Genomic DNA, 14748 nt, shown 5'->3' with positions numbered 1-14748 from the left:
ATTAACTAAATAAAAATTATTAGCAAATTCATTAAAATGCTAGTTAATTTAACAAAATATCATGAAGTTATCATAAGTTTAATTATTAACCCACTGTAGAATACTACAGTAACATAAAGATTAGACTGGTAGAAAATGCATATAAACATAAAGTTCCGTCTATGTAAAAGTTTTTTTTTATCACTGAAAAATAATGTATTAAGATCAAACATCGGCCGTAGGGTAAATTTGTCAGCCAAAGAACCAACGTTATGATTAGACAATCTGCCAAATTAAGCATATACCGCACACTGGTACGGTGTTATGTTTGTGTTTTTGAAAACTTATGTTATGGACCGATTGGTCTGGTACTTTGTTTGAATTTAGCGTGGATCCTCTCCCTTCGAAAAGAGGGGCCACGTTGCGTTATATCAATTAGGACCATTAGCAATGGTGAATCGATGGACTTTTTATTTTATTAGTGTTTGAAAGCACGAGCCGTGGGCATTGAAAATTGAAACTCGTGATGCGGACGGCAGTTTGATGGTGTTGATAGCTCTGAAGAACTTTTGTGACTGTGAAGTGAGCGTAAGCTGTTTGAATCGAGCTTTAAAGAGGTTCAACTTTAAAAAGTAGAAGTTTTATTTTGGTGAGATGAATTATTTTATCCTTGAAAAGCTGACCTTATTGATGTTGCCAATTCAAAGAAAATTTGACATTATAATTCACAAATTTATTTCAATTAGGTCTACTTTCTGAGCACATAATGCGCTTTCTGAGCACAAAAGGTCGATGTCTGTCTGTTTGTTGTAACTCGGACATGTTTTCGAATACAAATTCTAATCGAAAGAAATCTAGCAGTTGCTAACGGATTCAGATTGCGGTTTAATTATGAGGCGTAAACAGACAATTAAAAAAAGGGCGCCAAATCCCTGGAAAATTTCCGGGCTGGAAAAGACAGTTTTTAATTGATTCGTACCCAGGATAATTGTCGTCATAGTCGAATTAGAGCTCCATTATGTCCTTGATCCATAGTTAAAGATTGGTATTGATAAGAAAAAACTAAGAACTTTAAAATCACGAAATACGTTATAAAGGCGGAGATTTTCTAAGTTCTAGCGGTACAAAACTATGTTCATAGAGACGTGACGTCATAACTTTGATTTCGGCGTTTCTGTCATGGCGGATCGCCAGATTATGCAGTTTTATTACTTGAAAATAAATACAAATCTCACTTAGAATATAATTTTATTTTTTTTCAAAATACATCAATCATGTTTTATTAGATAATTACAATTGCTTCAAAAATAGATGACAATTTCTGAGCCGGGACATTTTTTTTAAAGTTTTAGCTTGACAGCCTAAGGTGGAGCGCGCTTGCCTAGAAGATGCCTATTCACTCTTGATTTGAAGGTAGTCATATTGTAGGCACTGGGGAAAATGGAAGCTGGAAGGGCATTCCAGATCCTAGCGGTGCGGATCAGAAACGAAGATTCGAAGCGTTTCGTACGCGTCCGCGGTATATCAACCACGTAGGGATGCAGATCCTTACAGTGCCTCGCGGTTCGATAGTAAAAAGGCGAGGGGGGAACTAGATCAAACAGTTCTTGAGCACACTCTCCGAAATATATCCTGTAACGTATAAGATGTTAAAACGAAGCCAAATCAATTAAAGCTCGAAATAATAATTATCCCCGGAGGTATAAGCCAATTGCGAAATCGGAAATGGATTAGTTCGGTGTCGGCTCGCGCTTGACCGGTGTTTATGTCGGTTACGCCCTGTTTGTCACCGCAACGCAACACCACGCAACGTTGTATAACGCTACGTGATACGGTGTCGTGATCGGCAAATCATTAATAATTCGGAAGTTATCACGCAAAACGCGCTGCTGTTGCACTTGTTGAAACGCTTTGACAACTTGTAGCAACATGCAGCGAGAGCTCCAAATATAAATTAAATTAAAATTAAATTAAATTAAATTAAATTAAAAATTCATTTATTTATGATCAGATTACATTGGATCAATAACAATAGAGACGATGGCGACAGGAAAAGTTTAAAACTGCGTTCCAGCCGCCGCGCCCACCTCCGAAACTAAAGCTATTATTATATTATGTTCTAAACCAAGTTGTTGTATAAATAAAGTATACAGTTAGTTCAGCATGCAAGAAACATAATAATTGTTGTGTGTATGTGTGCATGTGTGTGCATGTGTATATGTGTGTGTGAGTGTGTATGCTTGTTTTGAGTTGGAGTGATAATGCGAGCGTGTGCATGTGTATAAGGCGAAAGAGTATGAAAATAAACATTATTTAACTACTAATAGCAGTTTTTCAGTCTCTTCGTAAGAGAGTGACTGAAGCCATTTGGAACATTTTTCTTTACAAATGTGAGTTGTGAGGGGAAGTATGTTTAATAATTTGTTAGCTCTGTTGTACAGTAGACAACTTAAGAAAGGATAATGCCGTTTGGAAATTGCAGTACGAACAGACTTATATGTAGCCGCCAAATCCGTTCTTCGTTTTGTTTTAATAATTGGATCGTAGGGAACTTCGGGGTGTTTTCGTAAAATGGTACATAAAATAAACAGTTGTCGCACTGTCAGGACCTTAATGTTTGCATAGAGCTCACAAGTTGGAAAAAGGATGGGTTTATTACACATGACTTTTAAAACTAATCTTTGAGCCCTTTCAAGTCTCAACATTGAAGTTGTCCCGGAGCCGCCCCAACAGGTTATGCAGTAGGATAAAATTGACTGAGCTAGGGAAAAGTAAACAATTTTTAAGGAACTCATGTCAAGCACATTTCTCAAGCGCTTGAAAACAAAAATGAGTTTTCTCAGTCGAGATACTAGAGAATCGATCTGGTGGTACCATGTCATGGAACCATCCATAATCACACCGAGATACTTTGTGCTTAGTGAACGCTCTAGTAGTGGACAGTTACAGACACTATCAAGACTGGGACAATGGTGAGCTCGAATATTAAAAGATGAAGGTGCTTGTGAGGTTGAGGAAGAAGCAAAGGTAATGAATTTTGTTTTGGAAATGTTGAGAGTAAGCAAATTTAGTTTCAACCAATTCAAGACTGATTTCATGCAAGATTCCGAAAATTTGTGGGTTTCTTCCCAGGTTTTTCCATATACAAGGAGTACTGTATCATCCGCGTATGTGATAATCTTACAGTTGGGGAGAGGTAGGCAACACAACTCATTTATATATATGAGAAACAATGTAGGGCCAAGGACACTTCCCTGTGGAACGCCGTAGTCAATTGAGGACTCGTTGCTAAGGAAATTACCTATCTTGACGTATTGGGTACGCCGTGTTAAATAACTCTTAAAAACTTTAAAAGCCAGACCCCTGATACCTATTTTCTCGAGTTTAATAAGCAGCTTTGGGATGGAGACGGTGTCAAAGGCTTTGGAAAGGTCAAGATAAATAGCAACAGATTTTAATTTATTGTCGATATTGTTTAAAATATTTTCAGTGAGTTTCGAAACTGCGTCTTCCGTTGATTTGCCGCTGCGGAAACCAAATTGGTGGTCTGATAATATGCCGTTTCGATTGATGTAACTTAGCAGCCTCTTGTTCAGTATTTTTTCAAATATCTTGGACAGAGATGTTAGTACCGAAATTGGTCTATAGTTTGTGACACTGCCTCTATCTCCGCATTTGTAAATAGGGTGCACAACGCCTTTTTTGAAAGCAGTGGGAAATATTCCTTGAGAAATGCATAAGTTAAAAAGGTGTTGTAAAATTGGAATGAGAACATGTGCACCGGCTTTAATAACTGCAGATGGAATACCGTCCCAACCCACTGCGCTTTTGTCTTTGAGACTACGTATTGCATCTACTATTTCATCAAAGTCTACTGGAAGTAATGCCATAGCATTTGAGGAACTATTGTTGGGAGAGTAGGCTGCATTCGTTGGAAGCCCAGGTGGTATAACGATTTTTTCTGCAAGATTTGCCCCTACATTGGAAAAATAGTTGTTAACCATGTCAACAGAATCATTTGGATTACTGCACAAATTTAGCAACTCAGAGGAGGTAAACTCTTTTTGTTTGAGATTAGCAACTTTCTTAATCATGTGCCAAGTTTTTCCAGCATTATTTCTAGCCTTCTGAAATTCATTACGCTCATATTCTTGTTTAACTTTCTTGAGGATGTTATTACAGAAATTACGGTAACGAACAAAAGTAGCTTTAAGAGTTAAATTGTCTTGCTGTTTTTTTGATTTTCTGTATAAGCTGTCTCTATGTCGAATGCATCTCAGTAGGCCGGGGGTAATCCAAGGTTTTATAATTATTTTTTTACTAGGGATGACCAAAGCATGACTATTGGCCTTTATAGCATCAGAAATTGTATTAATGAGCAAAACAGCTGCTTTGTTAGGGTCAGAATAGTTGAGTATCGGATAAAAATCAGCTTGTTCCAAGTTTGTAACCACGCCTTTGATATCGAGCTTCTGAGTTGTTCGATTTATAGATTAAGCCCTTGTTTTGATATTGCAATAAAAAATGATAGGTGCATGATCAGTAATGAAGGTGTCCAAAACCAGAGTGGTGACAGGATTTGGGGATCTAAACATAATATGGTCTAGACAATTATTGAGTCTTGTAGGTAGATTGTGTGCAGGTAGCATTCCATTCACAGCAAGCATATTGAGATATTCATCAGTAGAGGTATCACGATTACCAGCTGCAATGTTAATGTTTAGGTCACCAACGAGTATTGCATGCTTATAAGAATTGTAGAGCTTTAACTCTGAGTCAAGGCTAGTAAAAAAAGGTTTAAGGTTTTTATATGATGGGGAGCGGTATATGGCGATTACAGCGATGGAATTAGAGATTATTATCGAGAGACTGTTTGCATCAATTAAATTCGTGGTTTTGACTTCATGGGTCATATTTGATCGTATATAAACAACGATTCCATCATTTTGGCTATTAAATGATGAAGCATAGGCATTGAAACCATCTAAGGGGGGAATGGACGGTGTCTTACTTAGCCAACATTCGGATAAAACTATTAGGTCTAGGCGGTGATTTATTCTGTGTAACAGAACCAGCAAGCTTTCGAAGTTGCAATTAATACTGCGTATATTTATGTGCATAACTTTTAAGCATTCGGCTGGATTGGTCACGTGAATTAAAGTCTCATCAGGGGAACATACCATGGATTTCGATGTTGTTATCAGTTCTATATCCTTTGCTATGTTGAGGATGTCATCCATTATGTAAGTAAAATATTAACACTGGAGAATTAACAGAAGACTCAGAAATAGGGCTCCGTGGATACTCTAGAAACGGTCTTTTGCTTATTAACATTGTTACTGTAAATAACAAACAAAAATTGAGAGTAGAAGAGGCGAAAAACTTTATGGATGGTTGCTGCATAAATGTCGTGTAAAAGACGAGTAGTGCGTATGAAGTGTATGTGTAAAAAGTGTGTGAAATAACTATGGTAATGAAAAGCACAAAGATACAATAGAAAGTCTTATAAAAGTTAATTATAAAAGAAATATTCTCAAATTCGAAGCCAATGATTCCAAGATGCTGGGTTACTGTTTGAAAGTCTAGTCACTTTTGATTCTTAAGGTCAGATAAGTCGGATTCGCCAGAGATTTGAATAAGCGGACCACCCTCTCTTTTCCGTAAGTAAATCCTGCCGTGCGACACCCAGCAGAACTTGAAATCATTAGTTTTGGCATAATCACGAGCTAAAAAGAACACTCTCTTCATTTTCGTCGTCAAGTTTTCCGAGATGAAAACAGGCTTGGCGGGCCCTTGGATTTTTAGATGTTCAGTCGTTAATTTATTCTGTCCCTTGTTGAACCTGCGGACCGCGCTTATAATCTTTTCTTTCAATATGACGCTTGTTAAATCGACAATTATGGTTTTTCTGTCTAGGGTTTTGGTTTTAATACGGAAAACGTCTTTAATCTCGTGTGGCTGGATATCTAAATTAAGGGCCTTGCCAGTGTTGATTACTGTGTTTAATAGGTTATTTTTCGACTCTGCGCTCTGTGTCGGTATATTTCTTATTTCTAGGCAAGTAGCCCTTGAGGACTTTTCTGTTCTTTCTAGGGCATCCTCCAACATTTTTATATGGTTAAGATCTTCCTTACGGTCCGTTTCCAATTTTTCATACTTGGAAGCAAGCAAGTCGTATTTCTCAGCCAAAAATTCGACCGAAGAGCGAAGATCATCAACTGTGGAACACAATTTTTCGATGGTTTCAGATTGCTTAGCTTGTAATTCCTGAAACATTAGTCTCATCTCCGAAATGAAGTTCTTAACATCGCTATCGGACTCAGAACGTCTCCTTTTCAGATTGCGTATAGTGAATTTTGGTGTACTACAAATAGTTTCATTACTGGTTTGGTCCAAGGCGGTATCAGTAAGATTTTGTTCTAAAGATAAAGAAGAGGCATGATCCTTCTTCGGCTGCGCGCGATTTAGCGGCATCACTGCGCGTGCGCAGCTTCGAGTACCAGGCGTTCAGAAATATATAAGAGTAGAAAGGACAGTTCGTTGATCGGCGCCACGGAGGGGTCAACGTTATTTGGTGACAATCGGCGATTTCATACAGTTTTGCTTTCCGTCCAGTATAAGTTGATCCCGCCTGGTCCCAAGTAAAGTAAAAATGCTCCTTATAATTGGAAGCTTATCGTTATGTACATACGGCTCGAAACTTGGTTCCAGTTAATACAGCAGTATTGTGGGCGACGCCGAAGTAAATCACTACGCGGCTCTTCAGATTTTATGCTGTCCGATTATTTGGCACAAATTTTTACTACGCAATATAAATTAACAAATTAATTTAAAACATAAAAACAAAGTGAACACGTCTTCTTTGCACGGGGATCCGGAAGGAAGGGGAAATATATTTAATGTCATCGCTTAGAGGAGTTTTATTTTAATATTGCTGTTGTACGTAGCCAGCGACACCCTACGAATCCAGTGGGGGTGTACCAACACTGCGTTCTCCAGTCCGGGGTTGCTACTCCAGCACCTTGGTATCCCAAAATCCATCGGTTCTCCGATGTGTCCCGCCCATTGCCACTTCAGCTTCGCGACTCGTTGAACTGCATCAATAACGCTGGTTTTTTTTCTGATCTCCTCATATTGATCACGTAGAGATACTCCAAGCATAATTCTCTCCATGGCCCGCTTAGTGACTCTGATTTAAAAACCCTGTATGCATTAAATATCATAAATTAAGAGCCGAGCAACGAAGAAATAGCGGCGCCTGCGACGCGGTATTGTGTGTAATACCGAATGAAAGCTTTTTTTAAATTCCTCTTCAAATCAACCCTTGACTGCAATCTCTCCTGGTGGTAAGTGATGATGCAGTCTAAGATGGTAGCGGGAAACCTGTAGGGAGTATGGTAGGCATACCCCTCATCGGTTTCTACGCGACATCGCACCGGAACACTAAATCGCTTAGCGGCACGTCTCTGTCGGTAAAGTGGTTACGATTTTATGGATAGTCGCGGAAAACCGCTAATTCATATGATATAACAAAAGCTTAACTTGTAACTAGACCATCAACGCCCATTATATACGTAGATGCATAACTGTTCGTTTATCTACTTATCACCCACACGGTTAGATTCGACAACTTTTACATTCACACGGAATTCTATTACGCAACTGATGGTCGTTTAGACCGATTTTCAATTATCGACTATAATTAGCAGCTGATCGATATTTCGGTGAAACGAAGCGGTGATAACCCGGTAGGAGCTCGACTTTACTTTCGGAGGGCCGAGTTCGAATCCCAGCACGCACCTCTAACGTTTTAAGTAATTAAAATGTCACTTGCTTTAACAGTGAAGTTAAACATCGTGAGGATACCTGCATGCCTGAGAGTCCTCCATAATGTCCTCAAAGGTGTGTGGAGTCCACCAATCCGCACTGGGCCAGCTTGGTGGACTGCGGCCTTAACCCCTTCTCATTGTGGGAGGAGACCCGTGCCCTGTAGTGGACCAGTAATGGGTTGATATGATGATGATCGCTATTTTGTCAGCGATTGAAAGTCGGGTTTTTATGTATTCTACTTTTATGTATGCAGATACCTTCTACTTTGTCATGGCTACATTTCTGTTTTTTCTTTAGGACTCTCTTTGCATGTTCCCCTTAAGCCACAGACAATAGATATACGCCCATCTCAGAGAGAGTTATAAAGCATAATCCCTGAAAGACTTGTAGTAGTAGATCTTACTTTTAATAAATAAATAAATATATATATACTTCGACAATACACACATCGCCACCTAGCCCCAAAGTAAGCGCAGCTTGTGTTATGTGTACTAAGATAACTGATGAATATTTGTATGAATAACATACATAAATACTTATAATATACATATAAACACCCACACACTGAAAAGCATTCATGTTCATCGCACATACATTTTCCAGTTGTGGGAATCGAACCCACGGCCTTTGACTCAGAAAGCAGGGTCGCTGCCCACTGCGCCAATCGGCCGTCAATTATTATTATCGCGGAGATCGTCCGGGGATGTAGTACCGCTATATACCGCTATTTTTTAATCTACCGCAAAGCAGCATTGCTCTGTTCCAGTCCGAAGACCGTGGTTACTGGCCAGTGGCGAGCATAGAGGGTATGGCTGTGCATACCCTCTATGCACGCCATTTTATTTCATCTATGCAGATATGCAGATGATATAAAATGAAGAAAATCTCCAGTACGAGTTATAAAAAACTTAAGGAGGAAATTCTGCAGTGCGTCAAACATGTTGGCAGATGTCAGAATACCAGACTATTCCGCGCTAATTAGGTCTCGAGTTGCAGCCTTCTGGTTCCGTATACTCAATTCCAAGAACGGTATCCTTGGTGTATGCTCCGAGTACCCGGAGAATCCTATTGTAAAGAGCTGGCTTGCCGTGCTACGCAACGGAAACCGTAAATAGTAGGTTATAAGGGTACGAACCCTCTTTTGGGGTAATTTATTATATTTTAATTGTTTTCATTTCATTTATTATTTTATAATCTTTGAAAATACTTTGCTACTTTTTTTACGTGTAGATTGAGATGGGTTTTACCTGAATTAAACAATTATTATTATTAGAGCCCTTTTCAAAGAATTATCGAAAAGGGTTATTGAGTCTACCGGTGATCCTACAGCGGGCAGTTACCTTGGCCAACGAATTAGTTTGGCCATCCAAAGGGGCAATGCTGCCAGCATCTTAGGAACTGTGCCTCGCTGCGGTGGTTTCGAGCACGTTTTAGATTTTATTTAGTTTTAAATAGTTTATTTTAGGTTGTTATTATTATAAAAAGCTTACCAGTAACAGTTAAAAATACTTATAGTATTTATAACTTATAGTATTTATAACTGTTACTGGAGATTTTTTTCATTTTATATCATCTGCATACCCTCTATACACGCCACTGTTACCCGCACATGACGCTTAACACTACGTCTCATATTGATGGATACAGATACAGGGTGGCACTTTGTAAGTGTTTATTGCATGGCCTAATAAGTGTTGTTTTGTTTAAAGGCGCTGGTACTCAAAACAACACACATATCAGAACACATATATGTTGTACTTTCTTTTTATTTACTTTTTTTTTTGTTGAGAAGGATACAATATTATGTGGATAGTGATTACATATTAAGCCCATTTTTTTCTTTTTGTTAAATTTAAGAGCTATTGTTGTATGTAATTATTTTCTGTCCCAAATAAATAATAAAGGTAAAATCCCTACGGACTTCACTTCCTGGCGGGAGGGCGTGTCCGACTCGCACGGACTAAAGAACCCCCCCAAACCTTCCCGGTCTGCAGATTTTGCTTATGCTCTTTTTACAATCTCATGTCGACGAATCACATCACAGGCTGCGTTTTAACGCTTTTCGAAACAAATAAGAAACTATAACAAAGAATAGAAGTATTTCGTTTATTGGAATTATTTTTTACACTTCAAAGTCATTCTAGTCAGTCAATGTATATTTGGCTCTCAAATATACATTCATATATACATATACATATGCTATATATACATTCTGTTTACACTTACCATCTGATTGGCCCGTCTATTTTACTATGAAAACCCCTGCACTATGCCAGATATCTTAAAGAAATTCTTAATTTATTTTTGTCAGATGGATTTTTCACACCGTTTTACATGTTTCGTAGATTTATATTAACGTTTGTTGATCTCTTAAGAGGGCTATTGCAAGAATAACGATGGTATTAAAAATTTAAATGACATTTGGATACTAACTCTCTCACATTTCTATTCTCCCCTTTAGAAAGTGGTTCATACATTATGTATGGTTATGGATCAAGGATTATGAGGTATTTGAGTAGATTATCAACGAAATAATATTTTTATAGTAGGATTATACCACGCCAGTTTCTACAAGTTTTGAACTTATACGAGCTAGTTTTATTTAGTTCGGGGATTGAGACAGACATTACATTCATCAAAGCGGGATATTTCAATATCATTAAGATCATCTCACCTCCAAAAACCCAACCTGTTCAAAAGGCCGATCGCGCCAGTGACCTAGCATGCTCGCTACGAGATACATATCTCTATACCTTACTCTTATTTGCTATAGAGACAGATAACTATCTCGTTGCGCGCTAGGCCTTGAGGAGACTCCGGAAATGTGTCCTTTACGACCTGGACTATTCAATATTGACCGACAATAAGACCCACGTTGGAATCGCGCTGCGGACTCGATGCAAAGGTTTTGGTCTTCTTAACCTCCTAAGTAGGACATACAACCTGTGCACTGTCTTCAACGAGAAAGACGAGGTCCCCGATTTCTTACGTGATCCGGAAAATGTTTAGTTTATGCTACAATGACAGAAGAAACTGCTTTACAAAACCTGATTATATTTTTCATTTAACTCATACGAAGCCATACATGTAATACAGATTTTTAAGGCCCAAAAAAAGAGGTCCTTAGTTTAAAAACATTTTTATTCAACTTTCTTCATAATTCATGCTAAGGGATGCCGTTTTATCTATTGATATAGATGTACCCTCGACTATAGGTAGCGACCCTTGACATTTGCGATGTTCTTATCGCAAAAACAACATGGAGTACAGTAAAGTATACCTTGCCTTGTCTGTGTATAAAGCTGATCCTGAACTTGATATTAGATGAAGGCATTCCAAGGTTCACCGGTTCGTGATGCTGAGGAGATTGTAACGCTTTTAATTAAGCCGGTATTCTGGTTTGAAATAGGTACGTTAATGGTTGCCGTTATTGGATGATCTTTAGAGATGATTAAAGATATTTTTGAGTTTGTTAAAGCACGGATATCTAATATTTTTAAATTATAGATATACATCTTTATAAACCTAGTTTTAAAGTTGTTTGAAAAAAATATTGCAATTTGTGTATTTAAAAAAAATATATACAACAAATTAATATAATATTTTTTGTCTATTGAAAATCTGACAGTCTTATTTTCACTCGTGTATTTGCCAATAATAATAAGCCGCTACTTAATGGATTTTGACAAAGCTTATACATTGCTAGGTACATTAGAATAACTCATAGGCTATAGTTTAAAAATATATTGTGTAATTTTTTTGTCTTTGTGTACAATAATAAATGTTAAGTAAGAAAAAAATTCCCATCTGATGAGACCTATATTGGCGTGCACTCCATAAATCGTAACCATTCGGCGAAGGCAATGTACCTAAGGTCGTTTCACTTTAACAGTTTTAAACAACAGAAATTCTACGCAGAAGAAATTGTTGGCATCCGTTAGTAATAATATATTTGTAGACAATACACAATCTGCTGAACGTAAAGACGGTCTACATTTTTTTAATAGGGCTTACAACTTAGTTATAAGGCCTAAATAGTTTTATTACAACAAAACATCAAATATTTTGTAAGACGAGAATCGAATCTTAGTTGTCGTAAACGGAATGCTTCGACACGGTCCACTGATCCGTCAGTGCAGAATTTGCAATATGCCATTTAGCAATGATTTGTCACATCGTATACCTTTATATCATGTAACAAATCATCAGTGTACATATGTATATCATTACAAATCAAACTGTATCATCAATATAAAAGCAATCTTATCTTTGCCAAATAAGTAACATTTAACTTAAGGCGTTAAGGTTTGTTTTAGCGTAGTTTTCGCAACCGGACGTCGTGGTAGCATGGCGGATGTACAGACAGAGCCGCGCTTTCCTGTCTTGCGTTTGATGCGACCGATGGTTTTTTGCTCCCACTGTACCGGTATACTTAGCGATCTGGAATTGTTTATGATTGCTTTTCTAGACACTTTCACGATTTGATTTGAGAATAAGAGCCTATGCACACTGCGTAATTTTAACGCGCCGATGACGTGAATACGACGCCCGCTATCGCGCTTTGAGGGAAACTCAAACGCAGACGCAGATTAATAAATTTTGTGGCGCTGTAAGCGGTCATATTTATCAATACAAATGCACCGATACAGCGATACAGATGCGATGCAGTGTATGTTCACTGCATTTTCACCAGACTTTTATCCTTCTGATGTGGCGCGGCGTTGAGCGCTGTGATTTTTAGTCGGAGGTTCCGGGTTCGATCCCCAATAGGGGAAATTTAGGAATTTATTATTTTTGAACTTTCTCTGGTCTTGTCTGGTGGGAGGCTTCCGCCATAGCTTAGCGATTCAGCACGATGTAGCAATTAGTGGTATGCCGTGTGGGTTTAATATTAAATAATAAATAAAAAAAAAGAATATAACCGCCATTGCCCTTACGAGAGCCCGTTTCCATCATAACATACTATCAGGTGAGATTGCAGTCAAGGGCTAACTTGCAGTGGAATAAAATAAAACTTAACAGTATTAAAGTAGTCATACATGAACGCTATACCGACGAGTTTTGATCGCGCGTACAAAGCAATAGAAATGTGACAATAGCAGATATTTGGTCATCTACAGTGCCGTGAGCGCGCGTTTCTTAAACGTCGTGTGCATAGGCTCTAACGTATTGCGGTTAGGGAAGTGGTTTATGGAGTTAAGATATGTTGGACTTAAAAAGAAGGTTAAAATACTTTTGAGGTTAATCTTTTTCTTATCTTATCTCACTTATTTTTTTATGGCGGCAAATTTTTTTTTATTTTGTGTTTTAATAATCTCTGGAAATGTTGAACCGATTTTATGTTGTTTTTATGCTAAAACTATAGCTGAGACCGTAGAGTAAACTTTAGTATTTTTAAAGTAGCAGAGCTGTTAATGAAAAAGCTTGTCCCGGGATGTAAAACCCCAAACGTATTTTTGCCGCCAAGCAGCTATGCTGTATTCCTGTTAAAAGGGCGTAGTTGCCGGTCTTTTGACAGGCATATGAGGCTTATCACCTACACCTAATTTTTTTTTTATTTACTTTGCAAAACTGACAATTAACTGCTGACTCTAACATAAATTGTAGCACTATTTGGAAGGGCCACCTGCATAAAGAGGTTATTACCCTCTCTTCACGACATTACACACACACAAGCACGCACACACATACGCATCCACCCACGCATACACACACACACACACACACACATACGCAACAGGTATACATCATTATATTTTTTTATTTTTTACAGAGAGGAACAAGCACAATGTTATATATTTATAAACAATCTTTTACAAAAAAATTATAAATCAATTAGCCCGTTAATCTATATGTATTATCTTCCTATTATTATTAAGAAATAAAAACTGCATGTATTATATTAAAGCACTGAGGGGGGTTAAGGCACTGAAGCTGAAATTACAAGATTTCTAAGTTTAGCTTCAGAAGCTTGTAGTAAAATAATTATCTAATATTTCATGGCTCCCATCCTTTAAATAAGAAAACCTTTTACTATATTGTTTAGACTTTACGATTTTTACGATTTTATGGAAATAAACATTATTATTATATTCAGTACATACAACATCAAATTATAAGTACTTAAGTGATAAAAAATATAAATATAAAGAGCACTGAGTGAGAATCTCTAGAGTTATTGTTTATTATTTTAATATAAAACTTAAGTTTTTTTTTTGTTACAGGCGCAAAGGATGGAGTGTGGCACCACAGACTATTGCAGAAAGCGTGGTGTCCAGGTAAGGATATATTTTTTACAGTAACTATTCCTGTATCCATCTCAAAATTAAGATTAGTTATTTGACCTCTTTAAATATGTCATAACGCATTAAACAGCTGGACTTTCATGAATATGCCGAGGATAATAACTTTGAGTGAAGTAAATTTCATTAATAATAAAAAATAATTTAGTTAAAAAATCTTTATATAAAAAAGAAAGTTGTGTTAGTTACACCATCCATAACTCAAGAACGGCTGGACCAATTTTTATTATATTTGATTCCTCTAAGACTGGCACAGGATAATAAATATTAAAATATAAAATTCATAAAAAAAAAAATATCCGCGGTACTAAGTTCGCCGGGATTTATTCGTTTATTATCTATTAATTATTTTTATCACTTATAAACAACATACATATTAGGGTGTACATTTCCTTTATCGGATCTCACACTATAATGACAGAAATAGATAAAACATTCATACTTAGGAATATTTATGTCAACAAACTTTTTTAATGATTTATTTCATAACGTATGAAATAAATCATTAAAAAAGAACACATGAACAAATCATAACAATAGTAAATAGTACCAATGTACTATTTACTATTGTTATGTTAAACAGTCCCCGTATCGAAAGTTTCTACCTTTTACTTACTCGTTCAGAAAACAGTGGTAA

At 37.1% G+C, this 14748-nt stretch overlaps 1 protein-coding gene across 2 annotated transcripts in view; it reads left to right on the top strand.

Moving 5' to 3' along the window:
• The window catches only part of LOC120629812 (axoneme-associated protein mst101(2)), a 216721-nt gene that overhangs the window by 141749 nt on the left and 60224 nt on the right, over positions 1-14748 (top strand). For both annotated transcript variants that reach the window (XM_039898867.1, XM_039898868.1), the window contains one exon: positions 14034-14087. In XM_039898867.1, coding sequence (XP_039754801.1) covers positions 14034-14087 — 54 coding nt within the window. The remainder of the gene's footprint in view (positions 1-14033; positions 14088-14748) is intronic.

Source organism: Pararge aegeria, chromosome 15, assembly GCF_905163445.1.
Source record: "Pararge aegeria chromosome 15, ilParAegt1.1, whole genome shotgun sequence".
Lineage (NCBI taxonomy): Eukaryota > Metazoa > Arthropoda > Insecta > Lepidoptera > Nymphalidae > Pararge > Pararge aegeria.
Note: the sequence above shows the minus strand (reverse complement) of the source record. Positions and strands in the feature narration are given on the sequence as shown.